The sequence below is a fragment of the Pholis gunnellus genome (genome assembly GCF_910591455.1).
Source record: "Pholis gunnellus genome assembly, chromosome: 9".
Classification (NCBI taxonomy): domain Eukaryota; kingdom Metazoa; phylum Chordata; class Actinopteri; order Perciformes; family Pholidae; genus Pholis; species Pholis gunnellus.
The window spans coordinates 27,392,031-27,408,202 of NC_136535.1; the positions used below are offsets into that span (position 1 = coordinate 27,392,031).

At 46.3% G+C, this 16,172-nt stretch overlaps 2 protein-coding genes across 3 annotated transcripts in view; one reads left to right on the forward strand and one right to left on the reverse strand.

Annotated features, from left to right (window-relative positions):
- Nucleotides 1-4,464: 4,464 nt before the first annotated feature.
- On the forward strand, nt 4,465-8,076 carry tsen34 (TSEN34 tRNA splicing endonuclease subunit). Of its 2 annotated transcripts, none has more exons than XM_079166348.1 (5): nt 4,465-4,802; nt 6,051-6,290; nt 6,836-6,977; nt 7,058-7,345; nt 7,703-8,076. In XM_079166348.1, exons 2-5 carry the CDS (start codon nt 6,060-6,062, stop codon nt 7,888-7,890), a joined length of 849 nt encoding a protein of 282 aa, XP_079022474.1. In that variant the 5' UTR covers nt 4,465-4,802; nt 6,051-6,059; the 3' UTR covers nt 7,891-8,076. The 2 variants fall into 2 exon arrangements, with proteins under 2 accessions (XP_079022474.1, XP_079022475.1); XM_079166349.1 differs by having other exon boundaries at nt 6,839-6,977.
- A 166-nt stretch (nt 8,077-8,242) lies between these two features.
- Nucleotides 8,243-16,172, reverse strand: part of mindy4b (MINDY family member 4B) — a gene marked incomplete at both ends in the record, with an annotated part of 9,910 nt that continues 1,980 nt past the window's right edge. Inside the window, 6 exons of the mRNA XM_079166976.1 lie at nt 8,243-8,385; nt 8,459-8,639; nt 11,904-12,080; nt 12,663-12,735; nt 13,006-13,076; nt 13,169-13,234. Of these exons, the coding sequence (XP_079023102.1) occupies nt 8,243-8,385; nt 8,459-8,639; nt 11,904-12,080; nt 12,663-12,735; nt 13,006-13,076; nt 13,169-13,234 (711 nt within the window). The remainder of the gene's footprint in view (nt 8,386-8,458; nt 8,640-11,903; nt 12,081-12,662; nt 12,736-13,005; nt 13,077-13,168; nt 13,235-16,172) is intronic.

The following is a 16,172-nucleotide window of genomic DNA, read 5'->3' on the forward strand; positions in this document are numbered from 1 at the left end:
AATGTGTAATAAATTATTGTGAAATTCTAATGAAGTCTCTCCTGATTGAATGACTTTTTTGACTGTTTTTCGACTTTAACCCCAGTAGAACAAACTGAAAAAACACAATTGGGTTTCATCATTAAATTCTTTTCTTTACTGCATTTGCACATAATTCACTGAACACACAGAAGTCCAGAAGCATCCAATACATAAACTGACCGATGAAAACAAGGTAAAAACAATACGTCTGTAATAAAATACACTTTCATGTTCTTATATGCATAATATAAAAACAATAAAGGAAAATATTTAAATTGCAGTAATTACTATTTACAAAAGGCATTTTCTTTTAAAAGGAACTTTTACAACTTCAGTACCTAAAATAAATCAAACTATATGCAGGTCAGGTGCAGTAGTACAAAAAGGCTTTGATATCAGGAGAGTAAGGTGACAGTTTTACAGCAGGACAGAAAGGCGGGATAAGGCCTGATGAACATTAGGTAGCCTGGAGGAGTTCACCAATGAGGAGCGAGTGCTTTTCCTCCGTTTCGTCTCTGGCCGGTCCAGGTTGCCTTCCAACCCAGCTGATATCACGCAGAAGTTCCAAATCATCAAGGTTGATAGGGTGAGGTCATCGCTAACGGAAATAACGAGCCTGTTGACGAGGGCAAACATATCAATAGTACAAACTACTAAACTTTTTCCCCCTATCATGTCCTACAGCCCGTCAACGGCCTCCCTACTGCACAGGCCTGCTTCTTCCTGTTTCGCCTGCCCCCTTACACGAGCCAGGCCATCCTCGCTGAGCGTCTGCATTACTCCATCCACAACTGCCCCTCCATCGACAACTACATGCTGACCCACAACACCGACGCAGCAGACAGCTCCGACACAGAGGAGTGAAGCGGCCAGCTGTGGTCAACCTGGTGATGAATGTATCTTCTCCCATGCCATGCACATTATGCACTGAACACAGACTTCTATTCGCCAAACCTGTAAGGTAGTGTACTGTACTGTTTATATGTTGGTTGAAATTAAAGATATGTGTAGTTTTGGTTTTCCAAATGTGCAAGGTGTTGTAATTAATGCAGTGCTTACTCTGAATCAACACTACAGGGATACGGAATAAGAGTTTTTCAAATAAAAATAAAGTAACTAAAAAAGTAACTTTAAAAGTAAAGTAACTTTAAAAGTAAAGTAACTAAAAAAGTAACTTTAAAAGTAAAGTAAATAAAGAAGTAACTCTAAAAGTAAAGTAACTAAAAAAGTAACTTTAAAAGTAAAGTAACTAAAAAAGTAACTAAAAAAGTAGAGTAACTTTAAAAGTAAAGTAACTAAAAAAGTAACTAAAAAAGTAAAGTAACTTTAAAAGTAACTAAAAAAGTAAAGTAACTAAAAAAGTAACTTTAAAAGTAAAGTAACTAAAAAAGTAACTAAAAAAGTAAAGTAACTAAAAAAGTAACTTTAAAAGTAAAGTAACTTTAAAAGTAACTAAAAAAGTAAAGTAACTAAAAAAGTAACTTTAAAAGTAAAGTAACTTTAAAAGTAACTAAAAAGTAAAGTAACTAAAAAAGTAACTTTAAAAGTAAAGTAACTAAAAAAGTAACTTTAAAAGTAAAGTAACTAAAAAAGTAACCAAAAAGCAAAGTAACTAAAAAAGTAACTTTAAAAGTAAAGTAACTAAAAAAGTAACTTTAAAAGTAACTAAAAAAGTAAAGTAACTAAAAAAGTAACTTTAAAAGTAAAGTAACTAAAGAAGCAACTTTAAAAATAAAGTAACTTAAGTAAAGTTATGACTTTTCGACATGGTACACTGACTTTTTCATGACTTTTTTCGACATCCTATACTATGCTGTTTATAACTCCGCAGCAACTCCCTTCATCAACATCGATTGTCTTCCTTCAGGATGGAGTCCAATCGCCAAAGACATTGCACTATTCACATTTGTACAATGTGTAATAAATTATTGTGAAATTCTAATGAAGTCTCTCCTGATTGAATGACTTTTTTGACTGTTTTTCGACTTTAACCCCAGTAGAACAAACTGAAAAAACACAATTGGGTTTCATCATTAAATTCTTTTCTTTACTGCATTTGCACATAATTCACTGAACACAGTTTGTTTGAAAGGGTCCAGCCAAAAAGCCATATGAAATATTTATTTCCATCACCTATGACACCTTCCTTGTGCCAGTAGGTGGCGCTATGACTTATTTATGTGTGAAAATGTTGGCATGGAGATGTGTTCAGGCCTGGACCAGCATCATGCAAAACTAGTTTGGGGCATATTGAATAAAGTACCTTGTAGTTACAACAACTTCCTCTTTCATGGCGAACGGCACGAAATGTGCCTGACATGGGCGCCACATAAAACGAAGGTCGTTTAATGTCAGTACACCATTTCAGTAACTTTTCATCATTAATGTCTTTAGATCATTTTGACCAAATTTGAAGTTGATTGTATAAATTCTGTGGGAGGAGTTCGTTAAAGTACAATGCCTGAAAACTATGAAAAATGCCTCAAAATGCAAAGAAATGGGAGTATTACTGCATCGGCCCCTCGTGGTTGTATGGAATAAAAATGTGAGGGTATGTTACAGGACACAATGTGAACATATGCTACAGATTTCGTGATGATAAGCCACATGGTTTTGAAGTTATATATATTGCTGTAGAAGGCCAACTCCTCATGAAATGCATTGGTCCATATATTCTTAATGCAATAAGATATCAAGAAACTTTTCATAACTTTTGATGATATATATCCAATAATGATTCACAGCAAATTTGGTACCAATCAGACCCAGGGTCTAGGAGAAGTGATTTTTTTTTTTTTTTTACAAAATTCAAAATGGTGGAAAATTTTGGTAGGCGGAGCTTAGGGTCCCAAGAGGATTTTTTGTAGAACTCATTCAGTTGCTCATGTCTGTAAAATCTTAAGTAATTTGGACATACGGGTTGTTGGGGCTTGCCTTTCCATTATCTAGGTGGCGCTAGCGAGTAATTTTGTATGCTCGAGCATTGGACCCATAAAATATCAAAATTTCCCGCAGTCCCGATATGCTCGCCAAATATGGGGAGGTTGGGGACATGTCAGATACCCTTAAACGGTTTTTCATCATAGGGTATAATAATAATTCCTACAGATACAATAGGGACCTCGCGGACCCGACGTTGTCGGTGCTCGGGCCCTAATGAGGCGATTTCGTGGTGATAACTTATGACCACAAGAGACGGCAGCGAGCGGTGAACAGCTGTTTGTGTGGCGTCTCTTCCTGTTTCCTTCCCCTACATTCCCCTGGGTCCTAAGTCCCTCCATGTACAGCTTCTCATCACCCTCTATGTACCAACGTACATTTATAACAAACACCACACATGTTACGCTAATCAGCGTTGCATAGTGTCTGACCAACACACCAACAAAATAAATGATTCATTTAAATTATTATTTTAGAGTTTTTAAAGTGTTTAGTTTGTAATATGTATAATAATCACATCATTTAGTTATCACTACTGAGAGTTCAACAAACATAAAACATGACGTAGATAGGTTTGCAGTTTAAGATGTATATTTAAATTCATCTCTGACACACATGAAGATAAAGTTGTGAACACCGTCTGAATATCTATGATCAGAATCATTATAACTGTGTTATAACTGCTGCTGTGTGAAGAGAATCCTGCTGTTAACAAGAACCTGATGAGTTTAAAGTGTTTAAACCAAATGTTGTTGACCTTTAGTTCATAGAGCAGCACTTTAACATACAAGAGCTCAACACACTACTTTAGATTCATTGTTGAGTTTTGCTCATAACAATGAGATTAATCGCGATTAAACATTGTAATCGTTGCCCAGCACTAGTCTACATGTGCTTTGTGGACTTGGAGAAGGCTTTCGACAGGGTCCCTCGGGGGTTCTGGTCGGGGTGCTGTGGGAGTATGGGGTGCCGGACCCGTTACATCGGGCGATCCGGTCTCTGTACGACCGCGATGAGATGGTGTGAATATGAACGTATCACGTTACCATGACAACAATAACACATGTGTAATTGTGTGTATTTATTGTGTACTTTGTACTCCCTGATCTGAACGTCTTCAGGCTCTTTCCTCACAAGATGAAGTAACTTCATAGAATCTATTTACTCGTTTTTGTCAAAACAGCTTCAATGACTGAATCTAATATTTGATGAATGAATGAATATTCAGTGAATCCTTGAGGGTTCAGGGTTTGAGGGTTCAGGGTTTGAGGGTTCAGGGGACATCGGGATTGGGCCATGACGTCAGAGCAAGTCGGACACAAATCTACCACCATGCATTGCGGGAAGCCCTTACTCTTACACTTATTTGTTCTATTAATATATTTTATTTATATTTATATGAAGAGGAAGTCTTTGATTTAAATCATAAATTGAATGATGAATATTTGATTAACTAAACAATAAATATGAAAATAAGATTTATATTTTATTCTTAAACGTGAGTTTTAAATGTTCAAAGATCATAATAAATGTTGTTAGTGTGTAAACAGGTCAGAGCGTCGACGCTCTCTGTCTACTCTCTCATTGGTTCATACCGCTGTCAGTCACACCTCTCTGCGTTCCTATTGGTCGGCTTCACTTGGTGCGCTCGTTCTTGTTTCCGGGTCGTAGAGTGTCTGAGCTCAGCCTCGTTTCTCTCTTCTTTCTCTTCTTTCTTTATTTATTTCTTTGGTTATTGAAATGTAAATCGTTCACGTAAAAAACTACATCCGGGACGGTTTACGGCGTGACGTGGAGCTGCGCGTGAGAGGACACACGTACACTCGGAGCAGCGTCAACTGGTGAGTTTACTAACCGGTGTTACGGTTTAACCAGGGACCGTGTTAACTGGCGATCTTCCGCCGGATGCTCTGTTGTTGTCGTAGTTACGGCAGCTGTTGCAAACAGGAAGAGAGCACGTAGCTGTCCTCGTGACTGCCGCATTGTTTAGTGTTTCATTAAAGCGTCAAACCTTCTCATGTACAGTCTTTGGTGAAAACACACCGGATTCCACGTTACAGTCTTTTGAGGAGTCCACTCGAGTTTGAAACGTCGCGTGTTTATGTGTACAGGAAGTGAGCACGTGCTCTTCCTTTGAAATAATAAAGTTGGTCAAAAAACACATAAACGTCTTTGGAGCCTGTTTTGTGGAAACATGTGTCACATAGAAGAACTCTGTAGCACCAGAGGACCAGCTGCTCAGACCGCTGTGTGTCTGAGACCTTCAGGAGTCTAACAGACGGGTCCTCTGAGTGGCAATCGCTGGTGTAGAGGGAGGAGAGCAGTGGGGAGAGACCACATCCCTGGGGGGTCCAGTGCTGATGGTCCGGGTGCTGGATGTGGTTTTTCCCAGCCTCACCTGCTGCGTCCTGTCAGTCAGGACGTTAGTGATCCACTGACAGGTGGAGGCCGGCACAGTGAGCTGGGGGAGTTTGGGTTGGAGTATTATGGGATGTTGAACCCTTGCATATGTCCCTGTGGAGTCGAGGTGTTGCAGCGTGTGGTGCAGTCACATGCTGACTGCACCATCCACAGACCTGTTTGCACGGTAATAAACTGCAGGGGGTCCAGCAGGGGGTCCAGCAGGGGCCCTGTGATGCTCTTCAGGTGGGTCAACACCAGCCTCTCAAAGGATTTCATGACCACAGGCGTCAGGGCGACGGGCCTGTAGTCACTTCATCCTGTGATGGAGGATTTCTGGGGACCGGGATGATCGTGGAGCGTTTGAAGCAGGAGGGGGCTTCACACAGCTCCAGTGATCGGTTGAAGATCTGCGTGAAGATGAGGACCAGCTGGTCAGCACAGACCTTCAGGCAGGAGGGGGACACACCGTCTGGACCTCGAGACTTCCTGATCTTCTGTCTGTGGAAGAGCCGACCCACATCCTCTTCACAGACCCTCAGTGCCGGTGGGGGGTCGGTTGGGAGCGGTGAGGAGGAGGCAGGAGGTGTAGGTGGTTGTTTGATGGTGGGGCAGGTGGGGGGTGTTGAAGTGGGCTCATCAAACCTTGTTAAAATCCTTGTTCTTGATCACCTGTGTGTCCTCCTCAGATCGTGGTGATGGATGATCCCTCGTCTCATGCTGTGGGGGTCAGTCTGTGTGACTCCGCCCCCCTGCTGTGGCGGGTGGAGGACCTGCGGACCGCGAGGTCTCAGGGTCTGGTGGGGGCCCTGCTGGGTTCACTGCCCCGGACCCCCCGACAGAACGTCCGCCTGGGCCGACCGCTGCTGCTGCTGGAGGAAGAGGAGACGCTGCTGAGGGAACGCCGAGCTGCTGCTGCTGGTTACCAGGTCAGTTCACCAGCTAAATATCATCACATACATTACAGTGAGAGTGTTGGAAGTAGTTTACATGAAGGTCCAGTACACTGTATACATATACACAGTATATACATACCCACTGTATACATATATACAGTGTGTATGTATATATATATATATATATATATATATACATACACACTGTATACATATACACAGTATATACATACCCACTGTATACATATATACAGTGTGTATGTATATATATATATATATATATATATACATACACACTGTATACATATACACAGTATATACATACACACTGTATACATATATACAGTGTGTATGTATATATATATATATATATATATACATACACACTGTATACATATACACAGTATATACATACACACTGTATACATATATACAGTGTGTATGTATATATATTGGTACTGTAGGTATCGATGCATACACACATATAACGAAGCTTTGATTGAACTTAATCTGAACAAATGAAGGTTTGCTCAGACGATTCTCCTCAGGTGAGTTTGGTTTGTTGTTGTTGTTCTTAGCAGGATGGAGGAGGGGCGGAGCTTCGTCTGCAGGTGCAGCAGCACCAGGAGGACCAGCAGAGGAGCTACGAGGAGCAGAGCGTCCTCGCTCTGGAAGACAGGAAGTCAGCGCTGCTGAGGGCCATGACGTCGTCACACACAGGTGAGAACTCGTCACCATGACGTCATGGCTCCGTCTGTACCTGCGGTCTGCTCTAACAGTTCTGGTCCTGGTCTCCTCAGAGTCTGGAGCCGGGGCCCTAGACGGAGCTCTGCGGGGCCGGCTGGAGGCCCTGGACCAGAGCTTTACCTTCCCGTGTTCGTCGCTGGCGGTCCAGCTGAGCACGGCGAGGGCGGGTCTGTGCTACTGTCCAGAGGCCCGGGCCGCCCTGCGGGCCGACGGGCCAATCAGAGGGCGGGACGAGCTGAGCTGCGACGCTGCCAGGTACCAGGTGTTCAGAGACCTGAGGGGGCGGGGCTTCTACCTGACCTCAGCGGGGAAATTTGGAGGAGACTTCCTGGTCTATCCAGGTGAGTGTGGACTTTTAATTTCTCTGTTCTGAAGGTTCAGCAGGTCGTCCAGGAACCTCATTATGCTTTAAATGTACAGCTGAAGCTCTGAGTGGTCCTTCAGTTTCCTCCAGCAGCCAATACAATACCTAGTTTAATCCACTGCTAACCAGGTTAGTTAACTAGGTTAGTTAACCTGCTGCTAACCAGGTTAGTTAACCCACTGACAACCAGGTTAGTTAACCCACTGATAACCAGGTTAGTTAACTAGGTTAGTCGACCTGCTGCTAACCAGGTTAGTTAACCCACTGATAACCAGGTTAGTTAACCCACTGATAACCAGGTTAGTTAACCTGCTGGTTCCTGTCTGATCCTCAGGTGACCCTCTTCGTTTCCACGCTCACTTCATCGCCGTCTGTGTCTCTGAGGAGGAGTCCGTCGGTCTGCTGGACCTCCTCTCGGTGGCTCGTCTGGGGTCCAATGTGAAGAAGACCGTCCTGCTCTGCTCGCCGGGGCCGGCCGGACGAGTCCTGTACACCTCGTTACAGTGGAGCGGGATGGTTTAGAGACCTGAACCTGGACCTTTATTAGAGGGTATCAGAACCCCTGCTGGGCCCCGGGCCCCAGGTTTGTTACCACAGACTGAGATGTTGTTCTTCACCAGGCAGGTGAGTCTTTGTGGATCAAAATATCCGACAGAGTCCTCAAAGGACCTCCTTTTGACTTCATGACTTCACCAAATAAAGACCTGGACCTGCTTCAAACAGAGTCTCTGATTTATTTTGTCCTAAAAGTCTAAAAGTCTCATGAAGAAACACAGGACTCAAGATCAGGTGACCACTCTTTAATAAACACAGTGAATCAGGTCTTCACAGAGCCCCCAGGTGGTTCTGAGGGACCCAGACTGGATCAGGTCTATCAGTAGAAGGGGACGGTGCCACTCCAGTCGATAGCGGCTCCGTCCCACTTGGTCCTGATGGTCATCTCCAGCGAGGGGAACCTGGTCTCCGGGTTTCCGTCCGAGCGTCTGCAGGACGCCTCCCAGTGGTGAGAGTGAGTATCTGCAAAAAGAGAGCGGATCAGATCCCATCGGGCACCAGAAGAGATCCTGACCCAGTAGGACCGCATCCTCACCTACAGTCAGTCTGGCCGTGGTCCTCTGGGAGCTCTGTCCGTTGTAGTAGAACAGCTGGAACAGGTGCTCCATCCTCCAATCAGAGAGCAGCGAGCGGTTCAGACTGAACAACACCGAGAAACTGCTGTTGATGCAACAAATCCACACGGGGAACCGAGGAGTCCTCAGCATGCTGCCCACCTGAGGACGGGACGGAGTGAGGGCGGAGTGAGGGCGGAGCGAGGACGGAGCGAGGGCTGAGCGAGGGCTGAGCGAGGGCTGAGCTAGGGCGGAGCGAGGGCTGAGCGAGGGCGGAGCGAGGGCTGAGCGAGGGCTGAGCGAGGGCGTAGCGAGGACGGAGCGAGGGCTGAGCGAGGGCGGAGCGAGGGCTGAGCGAGGGCGGAGCGAGGGCTGAGCGAGGGCGTAGCGAGGGCTGAGCGAGGGCTGAGCGAGGGCGTAGCGAGGGCTGAGCGAGGGCTGAGCTAGGGCGGAGCGAGGGCTGAGCGAGGGCGGAGCGAGGGCTGAGCGAGGGCGGAGCGAGGGCTGAGCGAGGGCGGAGCGAGGGCGGAGCGAGGGCGGAGCGAGGGCTGAGCGAGGGCGTAGCGAGGGCTGAGCGAGGACGGAGCGAGGGCTGAGCGAGGGCTGAGCGAGGGCTGAGCGAGGGCGGAGCGAGGGCGGAGCGAGGGCTGAGCGAGGGCGTAGCGAGGGCGTAGCGAGGGCTGAGCGAGGGCTGAGCGAGGGCGTAGCGAGGGCGTAGCGAGGGCGGAGCGAGGGCTGAGCGAGGGCGGAGCGAGGGCTGAGCGAGGGCGGAGCGAGGGCGGAGCGAGGGCGTAGCGAGGGCTGAGCGAGGGCGGAGCGAGGGCGGAGCGAGGGCGGAGGAGTGAGGACGGAGCGAGGGCTGAGCGAGGGCGGAGCGAGGGCTGAGCGAGGGCGGAGCGAGGGCGGAGCGAGGGCTGAGCGAGGGCGTAGCGAGGGCTGAGCAAGGGCGTAGCGAGGGCGGAGCGAGGACTGAGCGAGGGCGTAGCGAGGGCTGAGCGAGGGCGGAGCGAGGGCGGAGCGAGGGCGGAGCGAGGGCGGAGGAGTGAGGACGGAGCGAGGGCGGAGCGAGGGCGGAGCGAGGGCTGAGCGAGGGCGGAGCGAGGGCGGAGCGAGGGCTGAGCGAGGGCGTAGCGAGGGCTGAGCGAGGGCGTAGCGAGGGCGGAGCGAGGACTGAGCGAGGGCTGAGCGAGGGCTGAGCGAGGGCTGAGCGAGGGCGTAGCGAGGGCGTAGCGAGGGCGGAGCGAGGGCTGAGCGAGGGCTGAGCGAGGGCGGAGCGAGGGCGTAGCGAGGGCTGAGCGAGGGCGTAGCGAGGGCGGAGGAGTGAGGACGGAGCGAGGGCTGAGCGAGGGCTGAGCGAGGGCGGAGCGAGGGCTGAGCGAGGGCGGAGGAGTGAGGACGGAGCGAGGGCTGAGCGAGGGCTGAGCGAGGGCGGAGCGAGGGCGGAGTTTTCTGCTACATCTCAGAATAAATCTTGTACTTTTATCTGACAGCTTTAGATTATTGATCAACTAATACATGATGTAATATTATAGATTAAATAAAGTGATATTAATGTAATAAAATATAAATACATATATTAGTGCTGGGCAGTGATTACAATTTTTAATCGCGATTAACCTCGTGATTTGTTTGCGATTAATCGCGATTGTTACGTGCAAAATTCAACAATGAATTCAAAAGTAGTGTATTGCGCACTTTTATTTTAAAGTACTGCTATATGAACAAAAGTGCAATAACATTTGGTTTGCAAACACTTTAAACAAATAAGGTGCTCAAAATTCCGTAAAATGTTGGCAGGCGGAGCTTAGCTTATTCAGTTGCTCATGTCTGTAAAATCTTAAGTAATTTGGACATACGGGCTGTCGGGGCTTGCCTTTCCATTATCTAGGTGGCGCTAGCGAGCAATTTTGTCATGCTCGAGCATTGGACCCATAAAATATAAAATGTTCCCGCAGTCCTGATATGCTCGCCAAATATGGGGAGGTTGGGGACATGATACCTTAAACGGTTTTTCATTTGAGAGAAGAATAATAATAAGAATTCCTACAGTTTCAATAGGGACCTCGCGGCCCGACGTTGTCGGTGCTCGGGCCCTAATTAAAGCTGCGAGCAGCGATGTACGGGCCCTCGCTCAAACCAGCATGTCGGGGGTACTGGCAGGACGCCGGTGGAAGCGGGTGTGAATGTCTTTGACCATCGGACAACGCGTCCCGGAGTTCAACGTATAATAAATAATAATAATTAAAGCTGCAGGCAGTATTGATCGGGCCCTCGCAACTTCACGCACGTCGAGGGTTCTGAAAGGACTCTGGGTGACGCGGCCGTGCGTCTCTGTGACCGTCACACACTGCGTCCACGAGTCGAGCCTCAAATATTTTGAGTGTGCCTCCGATATAATCATAAATTTAAACCTGTTAAGATCATCAAGAAAATGAATGTGTGTGAATGCGCGTCAGTGTTTGTAACATAACAGACTGTCAGTTTACTGGGATGGGGTTCAACTCCCTGCTGTGCTGCTGATTGTATTTGGACTTACATGAAAGTTAACAGAACAGTAGAATCATTTGCTTTTACTTGAACACTTTAATTTAACACTGTTTTCATTTTAAGCTCTTTTGTAACTTTAGATTGTAGTGTGAAGCGTTCATTGTAACATTTAACCCGATTCTCATGAAGAAGCTCTGGACAGATCATTCATACTAATGCTGACTGACATGGTTTGAAAACCTGTTAAACGTGAAATACGTATGTCTGCACCTCACTGCAGAGCTGCTGCTGCAGACTGAGCTGCACGTAATGCTGACGTAGCTGTAGGCCAGCTAGCAGCTCTGACACGTCAAAGAATACGCCCAACATGTCAAACTAAAGATCTGATTGGTTGAAAACCATGACAGTCAACAACATCGTCCCCATTCACTTAACCTGCACATGGACAGCAACCAGCTGGCCTGGTTTGACACAGACCTGTAGGATTGTTGAATTCTGACAGAACCTCCATTGTGATTGGCCTGTATTGTCTGAAGCAGCATTATGATTGGCCTGGAGAGTGGTCGCCAGTAAAGAGAGGAATAAGAGGTCATGGAAAGTGCCACACACAAGAACACTTGTGCACAACTGCACTGGTGAGTCTGCAGGCCTGGGGCCTCTCTTCTACCTAGAGACACAGAGGTGAACTCTGATTGGATCAAAGCTCTACTTAAAACAAGCTGCACTGAAGCAGAGCAGCTGAGGAGCACAGTAGCTGTGCTATGAGGACATAACATAATGGGATTTTTTTTTTTAATAAATTACAATACATGGTGTATTTAAGAAAAAATTTTAAATTATAAAATAGCTTTAACTTTGTGATTGTGTTTAGGCCAGCAGAGAAGGCCTTGCAGGCCCTGACGGCCCACCACTGGTACTAGGCGAGGAGACTGAAAATACCTGTGGAAGTCTTCCTCTCTCCATCTGCTCTCGGCTCCACAGTAAATAGCCCACATCACCTCGAGACAGGACGCCCTGCAGGGGGCGCTCCAGAGGACGTCCGTCCTCCCCAAAGGACCGGGTCCCATTGAAGACATTTGGACTGGCCTTACCTGTCAGCAACAGGTTCAGCAGAGCCTGCAGAGACAGAGCAGGGGAGATGACATATGAAGACCTTCAGGGACTGGAGGACCAGGACCACCTGTAGAACCAGGAGCATCAGGACCACCTGTAGAACCAGGAGCATCAGGAACACCTGTAGAACCAGGAACACCAGGAAAACCAGGAGCACCTGTAGAACCAGGGCCACCTGTAGACCCTGGAGCACCAGGAACACCTGTAGAACCAGGAGCACCTGTAGAACCAGGACCACCTGTAGACCCTGGACACCAGGAGCACCTGTAGAACCAGGACCACCTGTAGACCCTGGAGCACCAGGATCACCTGTAGAACCAGGAGCATCAGGAACACCTATAGAACCAGGAACACCACAAACACCTGTAGAACCAGTAACACCTGTAGAACCAGTAAAACCTGTAGAACCAGGGCCACCTGTAGAACCAGGGCCACCTGTAGACCCTGGAGCATCAGGAACACCTGTAGAACCAGGAACACCACGAACACCTGTAGAACCAGTAACACCTGTAGAACCAGGGCCACCTGTAGAACCAGGGCCACCAGAAGCACCAGGAGTGTGTCGTACAACAGGTGAGTTCTCACCTGACGGCAAGCAAAGTTTCCCAGACTGAGGTAGAGCAGGTGGGAGGTGGTGGAGTCCAGGTCCTCCTTCAGCCTGTGAGAAAGAGGACAGATGGTCTTCATCTTGTCTGAAGGTGGAAGTTTAGTATTCTAAGTTTGTACTTTTAGGATTTTACAGTTAAATGTTAAATGTTTCAAATCTTTGGATTTGGATTTGAGCTGTGAAAGTTTGTTCTTCCAGATCTCTGTCTGCAGGTGGAGCTCCAGCTGTTATTGATCCAATCAGATCGTCTGTAGCAGCTGTGAGAGACCTGATTGGTCGGAGGTGGACTGACCTGCTGACACCAGCTGAAGGTGTTGTTACCTGTCGACTGTCCGGGAGCAGATGAGGCTGTACAGGAACAGGATGACGCCGTGACTCCCCTCCTCTTTGAACTGCAACACAGTCATCACTTTGATTTGGTGAACACTGATTATTGAACCAGCTGCTGTGTTTGATGGAGGACGAGATGAACTGATCGACTCACAGACTGAATGTGCTCCAGGATGAACTTCCTCACGGCGTCTTTCTTGTTGAACGTAAACAGCTGAAGCTGAAGGACGAGATTGTATTAAAACGATACAAACTCTGTTAATTATTAAGTAAAAGCATTAAGAACTGAAGATTTAAAGGGGATCATCACTCAGGTACCCTCTACATTTACTAATGACATCACTCAGGTGCCCTCTCTGTACTAATGACATCACTCAGGTACCCTCTCTGTGCTAATGACATCACTCAGGTGCCCTCTACATGTACTAATGACATCACTCAGGTACCCTCTACATGTACTAATGACATCACTCAGGTTCCCTCTACATGTACTAATGACATCACTCAGGTACCCTCTACATGTACTAATGACATCACTCAGGTACCCTCTACATGTACTAATGACATCACTCAGGTTCCCTCTACATGTACTAATGACATCACTCAGGTACCCTCTACATGTACTAATGACATCACTCAGGTTCCCTCTACATGTACTAATGACATCACTCAGGTTCCCTCTACATGTACTAATGACATCACTCAGGTTCCCTCTACATGTACTAATGACATCACTCAGGTACCCTCTACATGTACTAATGACATCACTCAGGTTCCCTCTACATGTACTAATGACATCACTCAGGTACCCTCTACATGTACTAATGACATCACTCAGGTTCCCTCTACATGTACTAATGACATCACTCAGGTTCCCTCTACATGTACTAATGACATCACTCAGGTACCCTCTACATGTACTAATGACATCACTCAGGTACCCTCTACATGTACTAATGACATCACTCAGGTACCCTCTACATGTACTAATGACATCACTCAGGTTCCCTCTACATGTACTAATGACATCACTCAGGTACCCTCTACATGTACTAATGACATCACTCAGGTACCCTCTCTGTACTAATGACATCACTCAGGTTCCCTCTACATGTACTAATGACATCACTCAGGTTCCCTCTACATGTACTAATGACATCACTCAGGTTCCCTCTACATGTACTAATGACATCACTCAGGTACCCTCTACATGTACTAATGACATCACTCAGGTTCCCTCTACATGTACTAATGACATCACTCAGGTACCCTCTACATGTACTAATGACATCACTCAGGTACCCTCTCTGTACTAATGACATCACTCAGGTTCCTTCTCTGTGTTAATGACATCACTCAGGTTCCCTCTAAATGTACTAATGACATCACTCAGGTTCCCTCTACATGTACTAATGACATCACTCAGGTACCCTCTACATGTACTAATGACATCACTCAGGTTCCCTCTACATGTACTAATGACATCACTCAGGTACCCTCTCTGTACTAATGACATCACTCAGGTTCCCTCTACATGTACTAATGACATCACTCAGGTTCCCTCTACATGTACTAATGACATCACTCAGGTTCCCTCTACATGTACTAATGACATCACTCAGGTTCCCTCTACATGTACTAATGACATCACTCAGGTACCCTCTACATGTACTAATGACATCACTCAGGTTCCCTCTACATGTACTAATGACATCACTCAGGTACCCTCTACATGTACTAATGACATCACTCAGGTACCCTCTCTGTACTAATGACATCACTCAGGTTCCTTCTCTGTGTTAATGACATCACTCAGGTTCCCTCTACATGTACTAATGACATCACTCAGGTTCCCTCTACATGTACTAATGACATCACTCAGGTACCCTCTACATGTACTAATGACATCACTCAGGTGCCCTCTACATGTACTAATGACATCACTCAGGTACCCTCTACATGTACTAATGACATCACTCAGGTTCCCTCTACATGTACTAATGACATCACTCAGGTACCCTCTACATGCACTAATGACATCACTCAGGTACCCTCTACATGCACTAATGACATCACTCAGGTTCCCTCTACATGTACTAATGACATCACTCAGGTACCCTCTACATGTACTAATGACATCACTCAGGTTCCCTCTACATGTACTAATGACATCACTCAGGTTCCCTCTACATGTACTAATGACATCACTCAGGTTCCCTCTACATGTACTAATGACATCACTCAGGTACCCTCTACATGTACTAATGACATCACTCAGGTTCCCTCTACATGTACTAATGACATCACTCAGGTACCCTCTCTGTACTAATGACATCACTCAGGTACCCTCTACATGTACTAATGACATCACTCAGGTACCCTCTACATGTACTAATGACATCACTCAGGTTCCCTCTACATGTACTAATGACATCACTCAGGTACCCTCTACATGTACTAATGACATCACTCAGGTTCCCTCTACATGTACTAATGACATCACTCAGGTTCCCTCTACATGTACTAATGACATCACTCAGGTTCCCTCTACATGTACTAATGACATCACTCAGGTACCCTCTACATGTACTAATGACATCACTCAGGTTCCCTCTACATGTACTAATGACATCACTCAGGTACCCTCTACATGTACTAATGACATCACTCAGGTTCCCTCTACATGTACTAATGACATCACTCAGGTACCCTCTACATGTACTAATGACATCACTCAGGTTCCCTCTACATGTACTAATGACATCACTCAGGTTCCCTCTACATGTACTAATGACATCACTCAGGTACCCTCTACATGTACTAATGACATCACTCAGGTTCCCTCTACATGTACTAATGACATCACTCAGGTACCCTCTCTGTACTAATGACATCACTCAGGTACCCTCTACATGTACTAATGACATCACTCAGGTACCCTCTACATGTACTAATGACATCACTCAGGTTCCCTCTACATGTACTAATGACATCACTGAGGTACCCTCTACATGTACTAATGACATCACTCAGGTTCCCTCTACATGTACTAATGACATCACTCAGGTTCCCTCTACATGTACTAATGACATCACTCAGGTTCCCTCTACATGTACTAATGACATCACTCAGGTACCCTCTACATGTACTAATGACAT

Excerpts from the sequence above, each read along its gene's own strand:
- tsen34 (XM_079166348.1), top strand. The coding sequence starts at position 6,060 with ATGGATGATCCCTCGTCTCATGCTGTGGGGGTCAGTCTGTGTGACTCC. Across the intron at positions 6,291-6,835 it reads CTGCTGCTGCTGGTTACCAG|CAGGATGGAGGAGGGGCGGA; the intron begins GTCAGTTCACCA and ends TGTTGTTCTTAG. Across the intron at positions 7,346-7,702 it reads AGACTTCCTGGTCTATCCAG|GTGACCCTCTTCGTTTCCAC; the intron begins GTGAGTGTGGAC and ends TCTGATCCTCAG.